A 22455-nucleotide genomic window follows, 5' to 3' on the forward strand; every position below is an offset into this window, starting at 1 on the left:
CCATCATTTCCAAATTAAAGGATACATCATTGCCAAATTAAATGATACATCGTTGCCAAATTAAATGATACACCATTGCCAAACTAAATTGCTTATTTAGCAAACGTAAAGGTTCCAGCTGGCTTATAAGCATCTGGAATTTCTGCAAGAAACCTCCTGGGCGCTTTTTTTTTTTTTTTTTAACTTTCTTCCTCTTTGTTCTTTCATCCTTTAAGACTTTCTTGTCTGCTTCTCCAGAGTCAGAGTCTTTTTGAGTGAAACTTTTTTTTTCCCTTCACAAGACACTGCAAATATGCAACTCTACATATGTACATTTTAATGCAAAACTGAGTCAGAAAATCAGACCTGCTGCAGGGAGGGGGGAGAGGGTGGGGCATGGGGGGGGAGACGCTGGGCCAGCGGGGGTGCTGCCTACAGATAACACTGTGGAAGGCAGCTGCACAGAGCCCCAGGACGGTGATAACCGGGAAGCATTCCAGGGGTTGGGGCAAGGCCCGGCTGATTTACAACCAGACTGAACAAGCCTTACTTAATCTTCAGGGCTCTTTGTCTTTACTTGCCCTGAAACCTTGGCAACTGGTCTAACCGGTTAGACCCTCCGTAGCTTAACTAAGTGCCCGGAGGCAAGACAGACCTCTCCCCTCCACTGTCTGCTCCCAGCCCTCTGGAAACGGGAGGTTCCTCCCACAGACTTTGGTGCTGGGTCTGCAGACCCACCAAATGGGGAGCTTGGGGCAACCGCGGAAGCCCCAGGGCTGCCTGCCAGCTCCCGTGTCTGGCTGCCGTCCTCTCCTACGTCTTTACTGCATGCTCTGCGTGAGCGTGACCAGGCTTTGAGGGGCTTAGGGTCCGCCTGAATATCCAAACGAGGGAAATTTTTGAAGAAAACGGTCAGCTTTGGCTGGCCCCATAGATCAGCCAGTTAAACATCGGACGGGGCATTCACAGGCACAGTGGGCTGTTCACAGGAAAAGCACACAGTGAGACCCTTAACTTCTCACACCATGCCAAAGAATGAATGCCAAATCCACCAGGACTTAAATGGAATACCAAATCCACCGGAGATGTAAATGTTAAAAAAGAAAGAAAAGAAAAGAAGAAAGAAAAGAAAAGGAAAAAAAGGAAAGAAAAGAAAAGGAAAGGAAAAAAAGGAAAGGAAAGAAAAGAAAAGGAAAAAAGAAAAGAGAAGAAAAGAAAGGAAAGGAAAGAGAAAAGAAAAGTAAAATGTAAAAAAAAAAAAAACAACTCTGCAAAATCTTTGTCCTCTTGGGTTAGGAAGACATTTTTAAAGATAAGACAGTCAAAGCCTGATCTACTTTATGAAACTCGATAAGTGCGAGTTTATCAAAATGCAAAGTTTGTGTGCTTCGAAGAGCACCTTGAAGAAAAGGAAAAGAGAAGCCACAGATCTGGAGAAAAGTATTTCCAAATGAATACCACTCCATAATAAGGAGAGAAACCATCTAAGAAGTGGGCAAAAGATGGACAGTCATTTTACTAAAGCAGATATGAACGACTAATAAGCACGTACAAGGATAACTGGTCTGTGTTTCTTGATTGAGGAGTGCCCCCCCCCCACCGGGAAGGAGCCCGGTTCTGCTACAACTTGTTTGCAATCCCACACCAAAGCTCATCAGCACCTCGCTGTTCAAGTGCATCCAAATACCACACAATGGCCTCAGCAAGATAGGATCAAGTGATAACTATTGTATGGTGTTCTTCTGCATCTACACCCGTCACCCACCCAGAACAGTCACTACCTCTACAGGTGCTTCTTTCCTCCTGCCCCAAAATAATTGGTAAATATTTCCAGAGCAATAAAATGTAAACACACACACACACACACACCACCTTTTATGTACCAAAATATTAGTGATAGTATACCTCAAATCACATCTCTTGGGGTCTCAACTTATACAACTGTGTAGTCCTGACCTTGCATAGCACAATTTCTGGCATTGGCCTCTGTTTAGGGAACAACATCTTATTGTAACTCTTAGGCAGATGTTACTTAGAAACTCTCAGAATGTTTTATCTCTCATTGCATAAGGACATGTCACAGGGCCTGCCCTACAGAGAACTCAATACTGTGGGATGGATGGATGGACAGATGAAAGGATGCATGGATGGATGGATGGATGATGGATGGATGTGTGGATGGACGGATGGATGGATGATGTGTAGATGGACAGATGGATGGATGGATGTGTGGATGGATGGATGGATGGATGGAAGGATGGATGGATGGATGGATGGACAGATGGATGGATGGATGTGTGGATGGACAGATGGATGGATATATGGATGGATGGAGGATGGATAGACGTGTAGATGGACAGATGGATGGATTTGTGGATGGACAGATGGATGGATGGATGTGTGGATGGACAGATGGATGGATGGATGGATGGATGGACAGATGGATGGATGGATGGATGGATGTGTGGATGGACAGATGGATGGATATATGGATGGATGGAGGATGGATAGACGTATAGATGGACAGATGGATGGATGTGTGGATGGATGGATGGATGTGTGGATGGACAGATGGATAGATATATGGATGGATGGATGGATGGATGGATGGATAGACGTGTAGATGGACAGATGGATGGATGGGGAAGGGTGGATGGATGGATGGATGTGTGGATGGACGGATGGACGGATGGATGGATGGATGGAGGATGGATGGAATGAATGAATATGAAACATTGTAAAACAATTCTAGGAAATGGGTAGCTTCCCTGGAGAGACCTTAGAGAATTTCACAAAGTGAGAAGTAAACAGTTCTACATAGTTTACAGCTACTAGCAAATCTGAAAAAAAGGTTGGTGATTTTAATTTACCGGAGGACAGACACCCATGTCCCTTCCCTCTGCTACATATAAAATATTATTCTGATGGCTCAGAACGCATGCAAACACACACCAGAAGGGACACCATGCTGCTGTTTTAAAATTTTAATTGAAGTGCATTAGCATCCATTGAAATCAGAAGATACAGACCAGAATGCATAACAGAGGTCTGTGTTGAACAGACACCTTAAGCCATTGAACTACTGTCCAGAAACAGGAGTTCTCTTCCCCGACAGAAGCTGAACCAGACTCAAATATTCATCACCTGGACTCCTCCTCCTCAAGTATGTCAGACTCGGGTTCCTGTTTTTCGTAACCCAACACCACAGCACCTAGCATCCCTGGTCTTTCCCCAGAACAAGTTCACAGTGTTACTCTACTGGTTGATGACTATCCCAACTCAATCCCTATAAAGGCTGTATCTTCATTTAGCCCCAGAAGTATCATATGTGTGATCCCAACCATGACAGCAAACCATTAGCCACCCAAACATAAAGGAAACAACCCCTCTGTAACTCCCATCTTGCAAAAAAGCTCACACCACAACTACCATCATGCACTCCTCCAGATTCCCCTACCCAAGGGCTCACCTGCTTGACATGATGTCAAAGTGGTCAAACACACCCACCACGTTAGAGCATAGCCACCACGAGGTGGTCCCAACCTGTCTGTAGGAAACCCTTGGATGTTCCACAGTATGTGCATAATAGACAAACCATTCTAACTTTAAAAAACAAAAATCACATTTCCCTTTCTTCAGCATGATGGTTCCCACTTTTAGGAGGTGGCCACGAGCTGTGACACTGAGAACTGTTCCAACACACTGCATAAATTCACAGAATTAGGATACTTCTAAAGATGAGGATTTCCTGTAGAATAAAGCATCCAGTCTCATAAAACTGAGAATTCTCCCCCAAACAGCAGCGCTGAAATGCTCTGAGGAACACGGTGACTTGACTCGTTATTTAGGACTGAGGTAGTGATACCCAGCAGAGCACAGTCAATTGTGATGGACGGCAAACAGATCCGCCTCCACACAAACACCCTCTTTTCATGTGAGTGAGGTGTCATGGGAACCACCCAGAGTAAGCCGTTGGTTCTCTCCAACCAAGAAGGCACCCCATCTGCCACGGCGGCTAGAATCTCCCTTCCATGTTACAACCAGCATTTCTCAAGTCGGGCATCTGCCAACAGCACTTGGCAGTCCCACCAGGTTTTGCAGAAGAGAAACAACAGCTGTGTGTTGCTCAGACATGCTCCGCAAAGTCTACACAAGAGTCACCCTCAAGATGTCTGAACATCTACCTAGTCCCCAGGGAAAGGACTTTCCATCATCAAGGCTTCCTGAGGTCCTGAATACATATACTGGTGTCACTAGCTTAGGGGCAGAAGACAATCTGCAGGGATGTCCAACCTTATGTGGGATAGAGATGGTAGCATTGCCCAAGGCACCATCTTGGAACTCCTTGAAGCAAGACCAGAGAGCATGAATAAGGGTCAACCAGAAGTTTATCCCATTTGCAGAGAAGGAATGACATCTCAGGGAAGCCAAGAAGGCATGGATAGCTTGGATCAGCAGAACAGGAGGGTAGGGGGGGCTTTAAGCTGGGATTTTTATGGTCTACATTATTTCGTGAGGCACTCAAGTTGGTCAGCCATAAATAGAGGCACATGGTTGAACACCTATTCCCTCTGAAGGGCCTGGAGGTGTCTATGCTCGTGGGACCATGCAACAGAACACTGCCTAACCGCACACAGCACAACGTGACCCCTGGAGTTACTGCAGAAACCGGTCCAACTTCTCCTGGATGCGGGCGAACGCATCCTTCCCCATGTAATCGATGCGTCCCTCCTCCCATTTTCTCCTTTCTTCCTCGGGACTCAGCTCCTTGACCTTCTCTTCAATGGAAATCTCGAAAACAGACATGGCCAGGTCAACCTAGGGAGGACAAGCAGACAGAAGATGGTTTCTGGGGCCATCACAGGATAACAGAACATCCGGCTTAGCAAGCGGTTCTACAAAGGAATCCCAGTTCTTTGGAACACAATACATGCTGAGATTCATACTCTTCGAAGATGCTTTTCCCGGCCGCGTTTTGTGAAATCTTATAAAATACCAGTGTATCCATTTTACACACACACCTGTACCCATTTAATGCTTCGACACAGCCTGAAATCTCAATGTTTTGTATCACCATATACAATCAAATTATGTGACATCAGGAAAATGTTCGCCATATAAGAATAAAACCTACAGTAGTTTGGACAGCCTGCCCAAGCCATTTAAATAATAACCTGTGGTTTTCTGGTTGCGAACGGCAAGGGTTTTAATCTTCTTAAAGCCAAAATATAAGAGAATATATAAACACACACACGTGCAAATACACACACACACACAGATGCTACAGGTGACACTCAGGTGTTCCCCAGATGCCGTGTGTGTTGGTGGGATGATACCACATGCCCGATGGTTACATCGGAATTTCGATGCCACTGGGCATATGGGACTTTCTACTCTGATTATTGGCAACAGTGTGTTTGAAGAGTCTGTACGAGTAATTTTCTACCCGTGTTCCCATTACGTTGTGTTCAAACACAGCCGTCCCATTGGTGAAGGAAATAGCAAGAGTTTAAAAAAAAATTAGAATTAAAAAAAAAAATTGAGTTTAAAAAAAAAAAATGTTTTCCATTAGACCTTCGTCCGTCTTTCCTCTAAGAGCCCTTGGATTCAGGCTCAGGGTACGTCTGGGAACTAAAACTTTCTGGAATCAACAGGACCCATAAACTCCTTTGGTGTTATGATACATGATATTATACAAAATAGCGAGGGTCATCCACGGTAGAGTGCAGACATGCAATGGAGGAAAAGTCAACTCGCCCCTGTTACACGTACAAGTCACGGGTGCCAGTTTCCTGGGCACTCACAAGGTCCCCTCACCAGGAGGCATTCCCTGTAGGCCCATCCCTCCAGAAGGTGGGATTGTTACTGGGGCCATCTTGCTGGGAGCAGCCCTGACAGCAGAGCACAATCACGGATTCTTCCAAACCAGTGCTGGGTCTAACCCTGCCCCCACTTCCTGCCTTCCCAGGTGGGCACCCCCCATCTCCACCTCATGGATTAGGGAAGGTAATGAGCTCGCCAACCATCCCAAAGCCACCACACCACATGGCTGAGCTGTTGAATGATGTCTGCCCAGTAGCACGCCCAGAGCCTCAAAGTCCTCCCGTAGGAACTGGATATGTTCTCCATGCGACCAGCAGCATTTCAGAGGAAACCCTATCATGGACACCTCTGAGATAAGTTCAAAATACTGCATTTGGCCTTTACTACATGGACAAAAGAAAAGGGAGACAAAGTATTTTCTCCACTTTCTAACAATACCAGCAGTACTGCTTTTCTCCAGCAGTACCTTCTAGTCAAGGTGTCGTGCAAACGAAAATATGTATTATGTAGTGGGCCATCTTGCACATATTGCTATAAACTAAATATCTGTATCCCCCCCAAAACTCATACTGATCGCCAACAAGATGGTATGAGGAGGGGGGCCTTTGGGAGATGGTCTGATCATGAGGATGAAGACCCCATGAATGGGATTAGGGTCTTTAGAAAAGGGACTCCAGAGAGCTCCCTCGACCCTTGCTCTGTGGGAGGACACATCAACAAGACGGAGGTCTATGAACCATGAAGAAGGTCTCAGCCCGACCTTGGACTTTAGGCCCCCAGGACTGTGAGACATAAATGTACCATGAGCATAAGGCCCTCAGGCTATAGTGGTCAGCTAACAGCCACTCAAACAGACCCATTTTCCATACTAGCTTTCATCAGAACCCAATGCCCGGCTCTAGAGCCATATTAACTATTACGTAAAGACCAAAAGGTGTCGTTCAATTGCTGTTAGAAAAAGATTTGTTTTTTTCAATTGCTTTCATTCAATGTGTCCATGGAAAGAAGAAAACTTAAGACAGGGACATCTGGAAGAGGTGGAAAAGCATTGCATGCACCATTTGGGGCCCAACGTTCGCCCCCATATTTTTTCATCATTATCCTCTTCATTTGAGACAATGGCTCACGAGGCAATCATTCCAATGCTCGCCCACCATACAGAAGAACAGCAAAGCCCCAGACCGTCAATTAACTGTTGCAGAACAGTGTTTAAAGAGACAAAGGCTGTGATGATTCAGGACAGCAAAGAAAGTGACCAAGCACCCCAGGCAAATGCTGGAAAGGAGAAACAGATGAATCAGAGGCAATGAGAGAAGCAGGCAGGCTTATTTCGACAACGTCAGGCTGGGCCTTGAAGTAGCAGTTGGTGTGTGAGGACTGCCAGCCCCAGTGATGGTGGACAGCATCCAGCAGGAGGGCCTGGTAAGATAATTAGGGTACCACCTCCAAAGAATCCTGAGGAATGGGGTCCCCGGTGACATCCACAGGGGGCTCCTGGCTTGGTTCCAAGATTTCCACAGATGGGCCACCTTCTGCTTTATCCGCGGGCTGCTAGAAACATAACCATTCCATTGTTAGTCTACAGACGGCTTCAGGTGACTACAGTTTTAACCACAAGGACTGAGAACTCCACCAGGGAGAAATGAGATCAAAGGAACGTGTCGTGTCGAACGGCCCTTTCCACAAAGACTAGAAAGGGGAGCTCCCCCTTCCCACCTTCTCCCCTCACACCCACCATTTCTCACACAAGATGAGAGGCTGGAAGTTTTTATGGGATGCACCAAAGGTAATTTTTCAGACAAGGATTCAATGGCAATTCACCCCTGAATAATGTGGGGTTAAGTGTATTGACCCACACATGGTCGAAAACCCACATATAATTGTTGACTCTCCCAAAACTAAACCATAAATAGCCTAGTGTTGACTAAAAGCCTTACCAATAACATTAAAAAGTCAGTCAACAGATATTTTGCATATTCTATATATTTGCATAATCTATATATTATAGCCTGTATTCTTATAATAACGTAAGCTAGAGAAAAGAAAATGTGATCAAGTCAGTCATAAGATGTGAAAACACATTTATAGGACCTTACTGTATTTATCGAAAAAAATGGGTGTATAAGTGGACCCATGCAGTTCAACCCTGTGTTGCTCAAGGGTTATAAACTATATCGTTTATACCAAAGGTCCATGGAAGCCTTTTACTAAGTTCGTGTCTCAATGAGCACAGCAGAATCTGAATTCAACCTTCTCATGAGGCACAGTAAGAAAAGTCCAGAATCCTGAGGGAAAATTTAGCAAAAACAGGGGTAGGACTCATAATCCTTCAACACTACTACATGGGTCCAAAATCCTACCAAAAAAACAATTTTTTTTAAGGGAGAATATATGTCCTGGTGATGTTACACCTTTGTCATTTCTAACTCTTCCTAAAGGAAAATGGACTAACCAAATGACCAACAGAAATTGGAACAGATACCCAGGTCCTATATAGACTGATTAATCACAACATGTGTTCAAGGTTCGGAAAACCATTCAGAAAGATCAAGGATGAAGAAGAAAAAACATGGGGCATCTTCTTTGGTATTCGATGGACAAAGTCACACCAAGAGAACAACAGGAGGAGACACAGATGTGTGTAAGGAGTGTAAATGAGGTGTACCGAGGAGGTCTGGGTCTCTGAGGAGTCTGCACATTGGGGGGAGGGTGGCAACAATGGGTCACACCTCACTCCAGCGGATGTCTCAAGTTCAGGCCACCCTATCGTCTGTCATAAAGAAAGAAAGAAAAGGAAATTAGGACAAACGTCTTGCAAATACCTGAAAACACCCAATCTATTTTGTTTGCCTCCACGATACAAAGCAGCGTGAGAAGGAACCGGTGATGCCAGGTTCACCAATTCCTGCGTCTGCTCTTCTGTCCCCATCTTCCTTGTACCAAAGTGGAGCCACACGATGACTTCTCACCCACACCACTGGGATGCCATGTGAGTCACGTCCACTGACGCAGGATACTTTTATTACCCTCTTTACTCACAGGTCAGGTGAAGAACAAGTTCCATCCAACCTCTTTCAACTGGAGTTCCACAAGAAAACAAACCCTTCCAGAAAGCAACTCGACTGACTGTTTTCCCAGTGCCTCTAAGGATAGTCCACAGCTACGATCATTCCAGGAGCACAGGAGACGATATAATGCATGGTGTATGATGACTGGCTTCAGCAGGAAGGCCTAACTTTCTCTCAGGGAGCCACAGTGGACACGGAATTCCCTAGAAGAAACTGGATCAGAACTCCAGGAGGATCCTGGACCCCCTGGTGACTGTCTGGAGCCCAACATGCCTTTGGCACCACAGCTGATTGGGACACAGACATGGATTTTTACCTATTTGCAGTTGGTTGTTATACAGCAAGCCTAAGCAATTTGTGGTCAGGAAGCAAGTCTGTGCCCACAGCTGGGGGCCATAAATGGTCCAAAGGCTTCTGCAAGACTGTCTGCCACAGAGGCTAGAAAATATTGAGACATTTCCCAGCTGTCCTTGCAAACACACTGCAGAAATCATGTGGGCGGGGTGGGTTGCACATGTGGTAGGAAAATAGTAAATGCATCTGGCAGCTCAGTCCCCCTTGAGGCAACCAAGAAGCTGTAGGAAGATTATGAGCAGACAGTTTAGCCACGCAATGAAGCTGAGGAACCCATAAATGATGAGGGATTCAGGAGGGACCCTTGGAACACCACAGGCTTTCAGGAAGGAATGCACTTAAAAGGAAGACTGGAAATAGAGCAGCTCTTACAGACACAGAAGCCCAATTTCACACCAGTTCAACCTCTGACTGCGTGTGGGCAAACCACCTCTATGAAAACTTCCTGCCAGGCGGGGTGGGAAGAAAAGAAAAAAGAAAACAGGGAAAAAAAGGAATGCTTTCTGGATGATGATGGTAATATGATTCAGAACTCCCCGTGATCTCTGTAATTTTTCCATATGCAGTGTGTTGTGTGGTATCAAAAATCAACTAGCACAGAGCCATGTGAGACCAAATGAATGAAGATCAAGAGGAAAAACAAAGTCAAACCATAAGAACAGATCCACATGAAATCCAGATATAAGATTGATCAGACATGGACTATAACCAAGTACAAGAAACACTTTAAAGGGACAAGTTGGAAAATTTCAATGAAGTATGGAAACTGCCCTATTAAGTATTTGATGTTTATTGGGGTCAAAAACACAATAAATGAAATTAAGTGTTCAGGATGTGTGTTTAACAACTGATTAAACGCAATTAAAGAGAAGATTGGTTAACTGGAAAGTAGGCCAGTAGAAAGAAGCATGGAAAGACAGGTAGGAGGAGAATATAGAGAAGGGAGTCATGGATAGAGCAAACATGGTAACAAGTCACATGGAAAATGTAATTGGGATTACGGAGGGTAGGAGAGTGGGGAGAGGGAAGGAGAGAAAGAGGGATACAGAGAGAGAGAGAGAGAGAGAGAGAGAGAGAACGGGCAGAAGGAAAACAGGGTCAAGCTACAAATTCCCAGTAGAAGGAATATAAAGAATAAAAAACCCAGAGCCCTAATTATAAAACAGATGACCAAAGCCCAAGACAGAAATCTTAAGAGCAGCCAGAGCAAAGAGACAAATGACCCTCAAATACATACACATGAGCCTGGAAGATTAATTTGCAGAGAAATAATGGCAGTCAGAAGATTAAGAAACATCATCCGAGTGCCCTCGTAAAAAGAATTACCAAGTGAGAATTCTACCTCCAGGAAAATATGGCCCCACATGAAGGTTAAATAAAGGAATTGTTGGATATACAAATGAAGGAGGGAAATTTTCAGCAGAAAACTTGAATTAAAATACATGATAAAGGAAGTTCTTTGGGGAGAAGACAATGATTACTGATAGAATGAAATATGGAATGAAAATAAAATGATATAGCTAAGGGAACTTGGACTTTATAAAATAGGTATACAATGAAAATAGACAACAAGAGAACAAAATGTGGAGGGAAATGGACAGGTTGAAAGCCTTCTGGGGTTCTTCTATTCCCCAAAGCAGAAAAGTCCTAAGTATATTACATTATGTCAAAGTTAGGAATGAAATTTGAAATCTCCAAGTAACCACTTAAAAAATAATCAAAATAATGCAAAGCTGACATGTAAATAGAGGTTACAATGGAAAAGTTAATACACACTAACCAATCCAAAGAAAGATTAAAAAGCGAGAGAAATATCTTTCAAATTGGTGATAATGAAAAGCAAACCAAGGAACAGATTTAAACATAAATGTACTAGTAATTACATTAAATGTCAACAAACTACCCCCAGGTAAAAGGCAAAAATGTATTCAGATAAAAAGAAGACAAAAACCTCATTCTGAACGTCTTGAAGAGTTACATTTTAAACATAAAAACACAGAAAGGGGGCTGGAAACATGTAGAAGACATACCATATCAGTAGTAACCAAAACAAAGCTTTAAGCCAATAAATTTACATAGAAATATCTCATAACAACAGGAAGAGAGGCCAAGAATATATAGTAACTTTAAATGTTTTGCTTTGTTCACAGCTTTTTTGCAGTATAATTCCCACACTATAAATTGGACTAACCTGTACCTGTTGGCAAATTTTTGACACAATCAAAGAGAGTAAACACATATCATCCCTAAAAGTTTCCACAATAATCTCTCCCTCCTTCCTCCACCATCCCCAGAGAATGGTCCCTGTAAATTATTTTACATTTTCTAGAATTTTACAGAATGGAACCACATGGTCTGTTTTATCTTTTGTCTGGTTTCTTCCACTTGGTATAGTTATCCTCTGCAACTTTGATGCCTGGATCAAAAGTTCTTTCATCAAAGAGGCAATCCACCCAATGGGAGAAGATATTTGCAAATGGGCAGAAGACATGAACAGACACGTCTCCAATGAAGACATACAAATGGCTCTCAGACACATGAAAAAATGTTCATCATCATTAGCCCTCAGGGAGATTCAAATTAAAACCACATTGAGATATCACCTTACACCAGTTAGAATGGCCAAAATTAGCAAGACAGGAAACAACATGGGTTGGAGAGGATGTGGAGAAAGGGGAACCCTCTTCCACTGTTGGTGGGAATGCAAGTTGGTGCAGCCAATTTGGAGAACAGTGTGGAGATTCCTCAAGAAATTAAAAATAGAACTTCCCTATCACCCAGCAATTGCACTATTGGGTATTAACCCCAAAGATACAGATGTTGTGAAAAGAAGGGCCATAGCAGTGATGGCCACAGTCACCAAACTGTGGAAAGAACCAAGATGTCCTTCAATGGATGAATGGATAAGGAAGATGTGGTCCATATACACTATTGAGTATGATGCCTCCATCAGAAAGGCCGAATATCCAACTTTTGTAGCAACATGGATGGGACTGGAAGAGATTATGCTGAGTGAAATAAGTCAAGCAGAGTCAATTATTATATGGTTTCACTTATTTGTGGAGCATAACAAATAGCATGGAGGACAAGGGGCGTTAGAGAGGAGAAGGGAATTTGGGTAAATTGGAAGGGGAAGTGAACCATGAGAGACTATGGACTCTGAAAAACAATCTGAGGGTTTTGAAGGGGTTGGGGGGTGGGAGGTTGGGTGAGCCTGGTGGTGGGCATTATGGAAGGCACATATTGCATGGAGCACTGGGTGTGCTGCATAAACAATGAATTCTAGTACACTGAAAAGTAATTTTAAAGTTCTTTCATCTTCATTACTGAGTAGTTTTCCAGTGCATGGATGGACCACACTTTCTTCATACTTTGACCTCTAGATGGACACTTTTGAATTGTGTCCCATTTTGAGCTATTACAGATCAATCAATCTGCAGGGAACCTGAGGGGCTCAGTGAGTTGAGCATCTGCCTTCGGCTCAGGTCGTGATCCCAAGGTCCCGCAATCGAGCCCTGAGTCAGGCTCCCTGCTCAGTGCAAGAGCCTGCTTCTCCCTCTGCCTGCCACTCACCCTGCCTGTGCGTGCTTTCTCTCTCTCAAATAAATAAAATCTTTAAAAACAAAACCAAAAGCAAATAAATCTGCTATTTTCATATGAACATCAGCATTCACTTCTCTTGAGAAAATACGTAAGGCGTGGAATAGCCAGATCACACACTACATGCATGATGGACATTTTAAGATATTACTGGGCAGTGTCTGACTTGCAGATGATGTAATGGTATGTATAGAATAACCAGAAGAATCCAGATGGAAGCTTAGTGTTCACAATGACATATCATAACATATCATATCATAGCCTCACAGCCCACCAAAAACCAGGAATAAGTCTAGCAAAATGCATGCAAGGGCTTTATGTAAAAAATTAACCTATTGGGAGAAATTAATAATTACCCAATAGTAGAAATACATTAAGTCCATTGAGTGTAAAACTTAAACTTTGGTGATATAAGTCTTTCTAAAACCCATCTATAGATTCAACGCAATCTCAGACGAAATTCCAGAAGATTGTTTGTTTTTCAAGACACTGCAAAGCTGATCCTAATATTTGTACAGAAATTTAATGGAAATGTAGAAGAGGTAGGGAAAGAAGAAAAACGTTGAAGGGCTTGTATGACCCATATTGAGACTTTAAAGACTCGGTAATTGTGGCAGTATGTGACTGGGTGCAAAAAAGGGAAAAAAATGAAAGAATCGAAAATCTGGAAATGGATCCATCCACATATGGAAAAGGAAACATGACAAAGCAGGGGGTGGAATAATGGTGTTGCTGATTACCCCATGCTGTTAATGGGGTAATCTGTTAATGACCCCCATGTAACAGTTGTGAATGTTGACCCCGAACTCATTCACTCCCTAGGATCCATTCCAACGGATTATACACTTACCTATAAAAGATAAAAACAATAAAAAATTCTGTAAGACAACCAAAGTGATTATCTCCATGACCTTCGTTTAGGGACAGATTTCCTAAAGAGTAAACAATACATAGTCCTCATCAAGGAAATATGAAATCCTGGCTCAACTATGACCTTCTATTCATTGAAGGATGCCATGTGAGATTCCGAAGGGAACAGAGTAGGAGAACGTATTTATACTGTACTACTGAAAAAGAATTTGTGTCTGAAATATATATAAATTGTGAAGACAAACTTAAAAAAAAAAAAAAAAGGAAATGCCGCAGAAAGACAACGTTCAAAATATGTGAACGAGTATTTCCCAGAGAGTCAAAGCTTAATAAGCACCTACCTAAGAATTGGCTTAAGTCAACTCAACGCCATCTCATACATGCCAAGTAAAACCATGGGGAGATGCCCCATGTGCTCATTGGTGCTTTGGAAGAGAGCTGAAGACCTCAAGCCATCAGGACTCCCCTCCCCCACCCCACTAGGGGTGCAACCACTTGCAAAATCGTTGGCTGAATCTACTAATGCAAAAGGATACACATGCATGCCCTCTGATCGAACAACCCCGCCATTAAGGATAACCTCTCCAAAAATGCTTAGCAAGCGCAACAAGATGCATGTATAAGGGGGTTCCTAGCAGGGCTTCCCGTGTTACCCAATATGGCAATGTGTCCTCTAGAATTAAACAATCCATTATATCCTCCTATAATTTGATAATATGCAGCCTACGGAATCAATGAACTGTCTAATCCCTCAACAAGATGAATGGATCTCCTAAAGATGTCAAGTCAAAGAGCAGACCTAAAAGTACATACTGTTGGATCCCGTTCATAAGGAACTGAAAAGCCCTCACAAGTAAGTGGTGTGGGTCAAGGTCAGGATAGCCTTTCCTAGTGACTGGGAGGGTATGAGAGGTCTTTTGGGGGTGAGTTTCTGAATCTGGATTATGACGATTTAGGATTTTTTTTTTTTTACTCTGAAAATGCATCAAGATGTATATTTATCACGTATCACATGCACCCCCCCCTTTTTTACATGTATGTTATCCCTCAACAAAAAGTTTTATGAAAAAAACAAAGATGTTCTAAGAATCCACAGTAAAAACAACCAAGAACTTCAAAAAACAAAAAAAGTTTTAGAGTTCCTTTAAAACTTCAAAAACTTTTAATTACGTTTTAAATTAGAGAGTAGTAGGGAATTTGGGTAAATTGGAAGGGGAGGTGAACCATGAGAGACTATGGACTCTGAAAAACAGTCTGAGGGGTTTGAAGTGGCGGGGGGGTGGGAGGTTGGGGTACCAGGTGGTGGGTATTATAGAGGGCACAGCTTGCATGGAGCACTGGGTGTGGTGAAAAAATAACGAATACTGTTTTTCTGAAAATAAATAAATTGGGAAAAAAAAAAAAAAAGACACTATGTAGAGGGAAAAAAAAAAATTCCTTTCAAACTTCAAAAAACTAAAGGGCGTTTTCGTTAACTTCATTTCCTCACTCACGATACTGGAGCACATAACACTTGGCTATGAAGACAGTAAATGGCAAATATTTTTTTCTCTAATACATTCCTTTATATATGGGAAGAAAATTAGACATTCAGGTTTAATTTTAAAAACTGAGACTATCTTGTCAACGCTGTTGCCATGATTCGAAGGCTGCTATTTTCAATAAGGATCCCAAATTCAGGACCTAGCTCTGTATATCGATAGGCATTTATGAAAATAATCTTTTTTTTTTTTTTTTTTAAGACTGGGTTCCAGGTCCCCAAATTAAAGATCCAGAATCAATAAGTCAATAATCAATAAGACCGGTAGGTGGCAGTGATGTTTCATAATTAATACCAAATAAGGCCCTCGGCCCAGGGGTACTCTCCCCCAGATACTGTGAAAGCATCCCTTCCTTTTTATTTATTTTTGTTTGTTTTTCTTTTTTGTTTTGAGTTTTAATTTAAATTCTAGTTAGTTAACATATAATGTAATATTGGTTTCTAGAGTTGAATTTAGGGCAGCATCCCTTCCTTTTATTTATTTATTTTTTTCTAAAGATTTTATTTATTTATTTGACAGAGAGATCACAAGTAGGCAGAGAGGCAGGCAGAGAAAGGGAGGGAAGCAGGCTCCTTGCTGAGCAGAGAGCCCGATGCAGGGCTCGATCCCAGGACCCTGAGATCATGACCTGAGCTGAAGGCAGAGGCTTAACCCACTGAGCCACCCAGGCGCCCCATCCCTTCCTTTTAAAAGCGTGAGGCCTTTATTGCTTTTAGAGACACATGCTTATCATCAGTCAAGCCCTGAGATGTCTTCAAGAGTCCATCACCACAACGCATTATTCACAGGTGGTAGGATGGAAAGGCGGAGACAGATGGGGCAGGAATAGGAGATCGAAGGATGAACCAGATACCCCGAAACACTCTTCCTTGTGTATATTCTTTTTATTCCAGCGAAGTGTGCAATGTGCTGTGGGCTGCCAGCATAACCCCCACAGCTGTTTAGGGTTGAGTCTGTATTTACGTATCCAAGTGGTTTTGTTTCCATCCCCAGCCCTTTCTCCAGCAGCTGCCCATTCCTGAGCTCTTTTCTGGATCTGTGTCCTCCTCCCTGGGAAATAGGACTCACATGAGGGGTGCTCAGAGTACTCTGCCCAGAGCCCCTTCCCCTCTGAGTGTCCAGGACATGGAGAAGCGAACTTGGCAGAGTCTCAGACACCTGAGTACCTGCCCCCCCTACCGCCTTTTTCCCTGGGATCATCAAAGACAGCACCCCTCTGGTCATAATTATACATTTCAACAGACAAGAATGCCTTCCTTTTCTGCCCCTTCATGCTTGGAGGATCCCTTCTTCCTCTGAGCACTTTAATACAAATCAAAGTTAGGCATCCAGGTGGGTCATCCCGTACTCCTTCCTCCGGCTGCTTCCGATGCAATCTGTAGACACAGGTCCTTCATTGCAGGGGCCTGCTGTCTGGAAATGTTTGCAAGGCCTGGGGTGTGGGAGTGTGTAGCTGAGCTGGAACAGGGCCAGTCCATTAGGGCTGCCAAGACGAGAGACTGGAGTTCCACAATTACTTGTGAGGACTAGTTGATTATCCTGAACTGAGCACACTCAACCCACCCAGGGCGTCATCTCCCCTGTACCCACTGCTGGCCTCGGGCTCAGACTGCCCTGAGCAGAGCAGGATAGCAGCCCAGGTCCCATCTACAGACCCCACTTCCTGTAGAGACACAGAAGGGTTTTCATTTTCAATGACATTCCTTCTCTTGTATGAGGATTGTTCTGAACTCACCTTTCTCCAGTTCTTAGGATCTTTTCTCATCATCCTCCTTTTCCCAATATCACTCCTTAAGGATGGGGTTGGGTTCGGGACCACAGCACACTTGTCCAAGTGGCACCGCAATCTTCTGCCACGGATGGAGCCAGCTGGCCCCATGTCTGGGCTGCTGTGGTGGACTTGTGTGCTTGGATTGCCACGGACCAGCTCAGCAAGCATTGAGGGAACCCCGTGCAGAGATGGAGATTCTTTCTGTTGGCTTTGCCCTGAAGCCCTGTTCCCTTTTGCAGGAAAATCTCTCCTTGGCCTGGCTCGGCCGGCTTGGGTCGAAATGCTGCTTGTAAACACACAGACACAAGGACATCTGTTGTGTACGTCAAAGGTTCACCAACAATTATGAAGCCAGAACTAAGGTATGAAGCAAACACCAAGAAAAGCCACAGCAATCATGGAAATCAAACTTAAAGAACCAAATGTGGAGAAGACGGTTTTAGTGGAACCAAAGGTCTCTTCGCACTGTGAATATGTTTCTGGTTCTTCTGAGATGGGTACAGCATGGGCCATGGGATTCAAGTCTCCTAGAGTTTCTGCAAAATCTCTGTCTACACTGGGCTTCCTTGATTTTCAGGACTGGTGACAACCCATGGGATCCCACAAGCAGCCAAAAGATCCAGAGCCCACGCTTGCTTCTGAAACAGGGTGGCGGTCCTTGGGAATGGGGTGGTGTCCATGTGATCAAGAACAGGTTTTATCAATCACGTTGAGATCATTCTATCAAGTGATTCTTATTCAGACAAAGCTTGGGCCCCAGCTAGAAAACAGTTAACACACACGACCAAATGATAGAACGCGATGAAAACAGGATCATTGGGAATTAGAAAGAGGGTTGATGAATGAGTCAGTGGTCTCTTGAGAAACAGAAGCGATAAGACTTACAGATTTACAGGGAGGTATTCTGAGAGACTGGCTCATACAGTGACGGAGGCTGACAGGATCCCAATCTGCCTTCTGTAAGATGGAAGCTGAGGAAAGCCAGTGGTGATACTCCGTTGGGTCCAAAGACCCAAAAATCGGGAGCACTAATGCTTGAGGGCAGGAGAACATGCAAATCACAGCTGTCACACAGCAAGTCTGCCCTTCCTCTCCTTTTTGTTCCATTCAAGCCCTCCATGGGTTGGGATGAGGCCCAACCACCTTGAGAGGTTGGGGTGGGGGGTCTTCTTTATTCCACGTTCGCATTCAATAGCTAATGTCTTCCAGAAACACCCTCAAGGAAACCCCCAGAAATGACATGCTACCATCCATCTAGGCGTCCCTTAGCCCAGTCAAGCTGATGGATAAAATCAACCATCAAGTTGCAAAAAAGGGTTTTCTGAGCAATACTTAATTGAGTCCACATGTCCACTAAACATTTCATGGGAATGCTGAATTTTCTTACTGATCCCATTACAGGCGTGGCTCCTGGTGACAGAACAGGGAGTTGTTCACATGCTATAAGAGCTTAACAGATCAACTCTTCACATTTCTACAACAAGCAGACACCTTGTCTTGAACTCACATGTGACACTTCCTGGGGCCACATCTGGACTGTTAGGGGGCTTCCTGTACCATTAGGAGGAATGAAAAACCAAAAAACGCTCCTTTTCTCCTATCTCTCTCTTTACTGTACAAAGCTGAGGGTCTTATTTATTTATTTATTTATTTAAGCTGAGGGTCTTCTCAACTTGTCTGGGTTGATGTAAAATCCAAACTCAAAGGCTATCAACAACTTGACAATGCGATTTGTTCCATTTTATAATCAAGAATAGAGTGACATCTACAGACACATTTGCTAAAATTTAAATAGTGATTATTCCAAATTAATGAGACACAGTTTTCCCAAACCTACATGAAGCGCATAGAAAAATATGACGTCCCTTGACATCATGCCCCAGATCCATCCGAGGACAGGCATTCAGCAAACCCAGCCACAGTAGAAATGAGCACATAGGTCAACATTAATCTCCCAGTCATATTTGCATTGGTGGTTTGGTAAAAGCTCTCCAGATGTAGAACCATGTGGCCTGGCAGCTGGGTTCAAGGGAGATACAAGCAATGCCTTTCAAACCTGAAAACTTGGGGACCCCACAATATTGGGATGAGACCCAACACCTATTGTCAGGGTGCGTATTAGCTTCCTATGGCTGCTGTAACAAATGTCCACATTTGTTGCCTATTTGGGAGGCATAAAACAATGCAGACTGACCACCTTGCAGTTCTGGAGCTCAGAAGTCTAACATGGGTGTCACAGGGCTGATGTCAACGTGTGGGCCAAGGTGAGATCCTTCTGGTGGCTCCTGCAGACTGTCCATCTCCTGGCTTTTTCCCATTCCTCAAGGCCCCTGCAGCCCTGGGGGCTGTGTTCCCCTTATGCCAGCAGAAAAGTGTCTTCTCATTTCTCTATGGCCTCTGCTTCTTCTGTAACATGTTCTCTCTGTGAATCTCCCTCTGCCTCCCCTGTATGAGGACCCTCATGATGATACAGGGCCCACCTGGAAAACCCAGAATCATTCTCTGGAGGTCCTCAACCTGACCACACCTGCCAAGACCCTCTTCCTGATAAGTAGCATGTTTAAGTTCCCAGGATTAGGACGCGCACATGTCGGTGGGGCAGCATTATTCAACATACCCCCCGGGGCATGGTGCAACGATCTACATGAACACAGGAGCCCCTCAAAGCTAGAGCAGTCTGCAGATGGGGCCATGTTCCCTCCCTCCCTGGGAGCCCCAGGAGCAGGCTCTCAGCTCTGTCTCCTTGGGGAGCCAGCATCTGATTCTCTGATTCTCCAGGCACACCTGTGTGGAGGTTGGGTTTACTTACGTCTTCTGAATGGCATCCCTTGGGTGAGGGTGGGGTGTCATCCGTGACCACAGTTTGTTCTGAAGGACCCTCAGCAGGCCAAGGCTGGCTGGACCCCACTGCTGGTTTTGTATACAGCTCCCTGATGCCAGCCTGCACAAAGAGGGATGCACTTGGTAAGTTCTCCTTACATCTTTGTAACTCTTTGGCTGCCCTGGGGACCCTAAGACCCGTCCCATCCTCTTTGTGGCCAGCGCTTTCCTATCCTATCATCTGCACTCAGTAAACATAAGCTTGCCCAAGGAATGGACACAGACTTAGGAAGCTGGGCACCGAGAGCATATAAACAACCTATCCATGTTCTGAGCTGGCCATGCACAGAGCCTAATTCTCTGGAAGCAAAAGCAAGCACTCGCACACCCCTGGGTGGACACAGAGATCCCCCAAGCCCATGGGGCACCCAGCCATGTGACAACTCACAAGGTGGGCTGCAATAAAACAGGTGACAGGTGCTCCTTCAGGAAGCTGCCACTGTCCTGGCGAGAACAACCACACGGCACACAGCTCCTAGAACTGTTCTCAACTGGCCATATTTCCCAGAACTGCCTGATTCCACGTCTTAATTTCCTATCCATACAACCTGATGTCAAGCAAACCACCCAGCAGAAAATAAGAGGCAACACAAACACAGATAAACTCCTATTCCCTTGCATGAAACGTTGGAAGAAACAGAGTGTCCTTCCAAAGAGAAGCAGCACCTAGTTCCACCCAACAAAAACCGCGGCCAGGACTAAAGTATGGATTCTCTTCCTTTTCCCATCAGTGCGATGGCGGGTGGTTAACTGTGTGGTACTAATACACATCCTGATCATAGCGATGATTAGGTAATAAAGTTTCCTGGAAACAAACTTCAAGAGGTCTTTTGCACGACAGGTGTATCCACAGTAAACTAGCTCTACAAACACGCCTATGTAGAGCAGGAAGGGTTACTATTTCATTTCTTAAAAAATCAAATTGGTATCAATCGACAGTTTCCAAAATCCTCTTCAGCAATGCCCTCCAACAGCTACTTGAATTGATGATGAACATTGGCAAGTGTCTCCTCGAACAACATAGTAATCAATCATCCGCAGGCACTTAGCTACAAGTGGCTCTTTCCCTGATGAAGGCGGCTAACTGAAATAATCTATTTATGCACCAACCCTCTCAATCACAGCCACATTTTGGCTCATTAAACATTCATGATTTTGAGCCAGAAAAACAACAAACCAGGGTATCTGTCATCCTTTATGAAATACAGCATATAGAAACAGGAGGGAGCACTTCAAGAAAGTACACCAGGTATCGATTTGATCATGCAGAGTGTATGCCCTTTCTCAACCGCGGCTTTTAGAGGGTGTCACCCGCTTACGGAGTGTCCTGGAGATGCATGTTCTTCCTCAACCTGGAAGCTTCCGTAAAGAGGCAGGATGCTGTGCTGGTAGATTTTCCACCAGAGGTTAAGGAAGGACGTCTGGTGCTGGTTGGCCAACCCGGAGCCCTCCTCCAACACCGACCCCGTCTGGGGGTTATACTTGTAGTTCCATGGCTTTGTGGGCCCCAAAAAGTGGACTACCTTCACGCTTGAACCAAATCTAAGGAAGAAACACAAAACATTCTACTTTCCACTTGGAAGTGGTTGTACACACACGGAAATTGCCCCCAAACCACAAAGCATGTCAAAGACAGCAGCCCATGAATGCTTGTCTCAACCCTACTATATAGATGTGCACTTTTTTGCTTAGAGATCATTTTTTTTTAAGCAATCAACATTGCAAGTATTTCGTTTTCTACCTACCGAGAAATATAATCATCACCCAGTGGGGAATTCCCTCACACTAAAAGAATAAATCAAGAGTCTTATAAAGATGGACAATATGGTAGATAGCCCAAAAGCTCATCTCTTTAAAATAACAGGGATCCCCCCCCAAAAAAATCACTTTTATAGTAGATGACCCAAGCTGCAAACAAGAAAACTGACTTCTCTTACAAGATTCTGAATTTTCTCCTCTCAACCTTCCTAAATATTTTTCCCCATAATCATCTTCCCATGAAATTTTAACACTACATTCACACCAAATATCCATGTTCTGTATGTACAAATCTGCTTTACACATGAGAAAGAATAGGATGCTTTCACTCCCCGAGGACCCACTTCTCCTTCTCAGAGGCAACACGTTCTCCATTAAAAATGTGTGCTCTCCAATTATCTTTTCCTATATTGTGCTCAGATTTTTCATTTTTGTTTACAACAACATCATTCTTACAGCAGCGAATCTCAAACATTTTGGTCCTGGGACACCTTGACGTTCTTAAAACACACAAGACCTTCGCTTTGTTCATATGCATCCTACCTGTCTGTATTTACCACAATGGACAACAAAACTGAGAAATCTGAAAACCGATTTAATCAATTCGTTAGGAATCAATCGACCCATGAGATGTGGATGTTCCTGTGACACTTTTACATGAAAAATAACTGTATTTTTAAAATACAGTTGTCAAAAGAATGACTTTGACCATCTTGAGAGGAGACAGCTGCTTTCTCCTATCTGGGTCTCCATTCAGTGCATTGTTTCATTTTTTTTTTTAGCGCCTTGTTTAGTCATACCATGGAGTTTC

The 22455-nt window shown here is 43.9% G+C and overlaps 1 protein-coding gene across 7 annotated transcripts in view; it reads right to left on the reverse strand.

Annotated features, from left to right (window-relative positions):
• Positions 1 to 2948: 2948 nt before the first annotated feature.
• Positions 2949 to 22455, reverse strand: part of GYG2 (glycogenin 2) — a 37242-nt gene continuing 17735 nt past the window's right edge. For 5 of the 7 annotated variants that reach the window (XM_044236086.1, XM_044236088.1, XM_044236089.1 and 2 more), the window contains 5 exons: positions 21206 to 21428; positions 19816 to 19947; positions 8468 to 8572; positions 7246 to 7353; positions 2949 to 4797 (listed from right to left, as the gene is read on the reverse strand). In XM_044236086.1, coding sequence (XP_044092021.1) covers positions 4636 to 4797; positions 7246 to 7353; positions 8468 to 8572; positions 19816 to 19947; positions 21206 to 21428 — 730 coding nt within the window. In that variant the 3' untranslated portion in view covers positions 2949 to 4635. The remainder of the gene's footprint in view (positions 4798 to 7245; positions 7354 to 8467; positions 8573 to 19815; positions 19948 to 21205; positions 21429 to 22455) is intronic. The other 2 variants (XM_044236085.1, XM_044236090.1) reach the window with 2 other exon arrangements.

This window comes from Neovison vison, chromosome X (genome assembly GCF_020171115.1).
Source record: "Neovison vison isolate M4711 chromosome X, ASM_NN_V1, whole genome shotgun sequence".
In the NCBI taxonomy this organism is placed as follows: Eukaryota; Metazoa; Chordata; class Mammalia; order Carnivora; family Mustelidae; genus Neogale; species Neogale vison.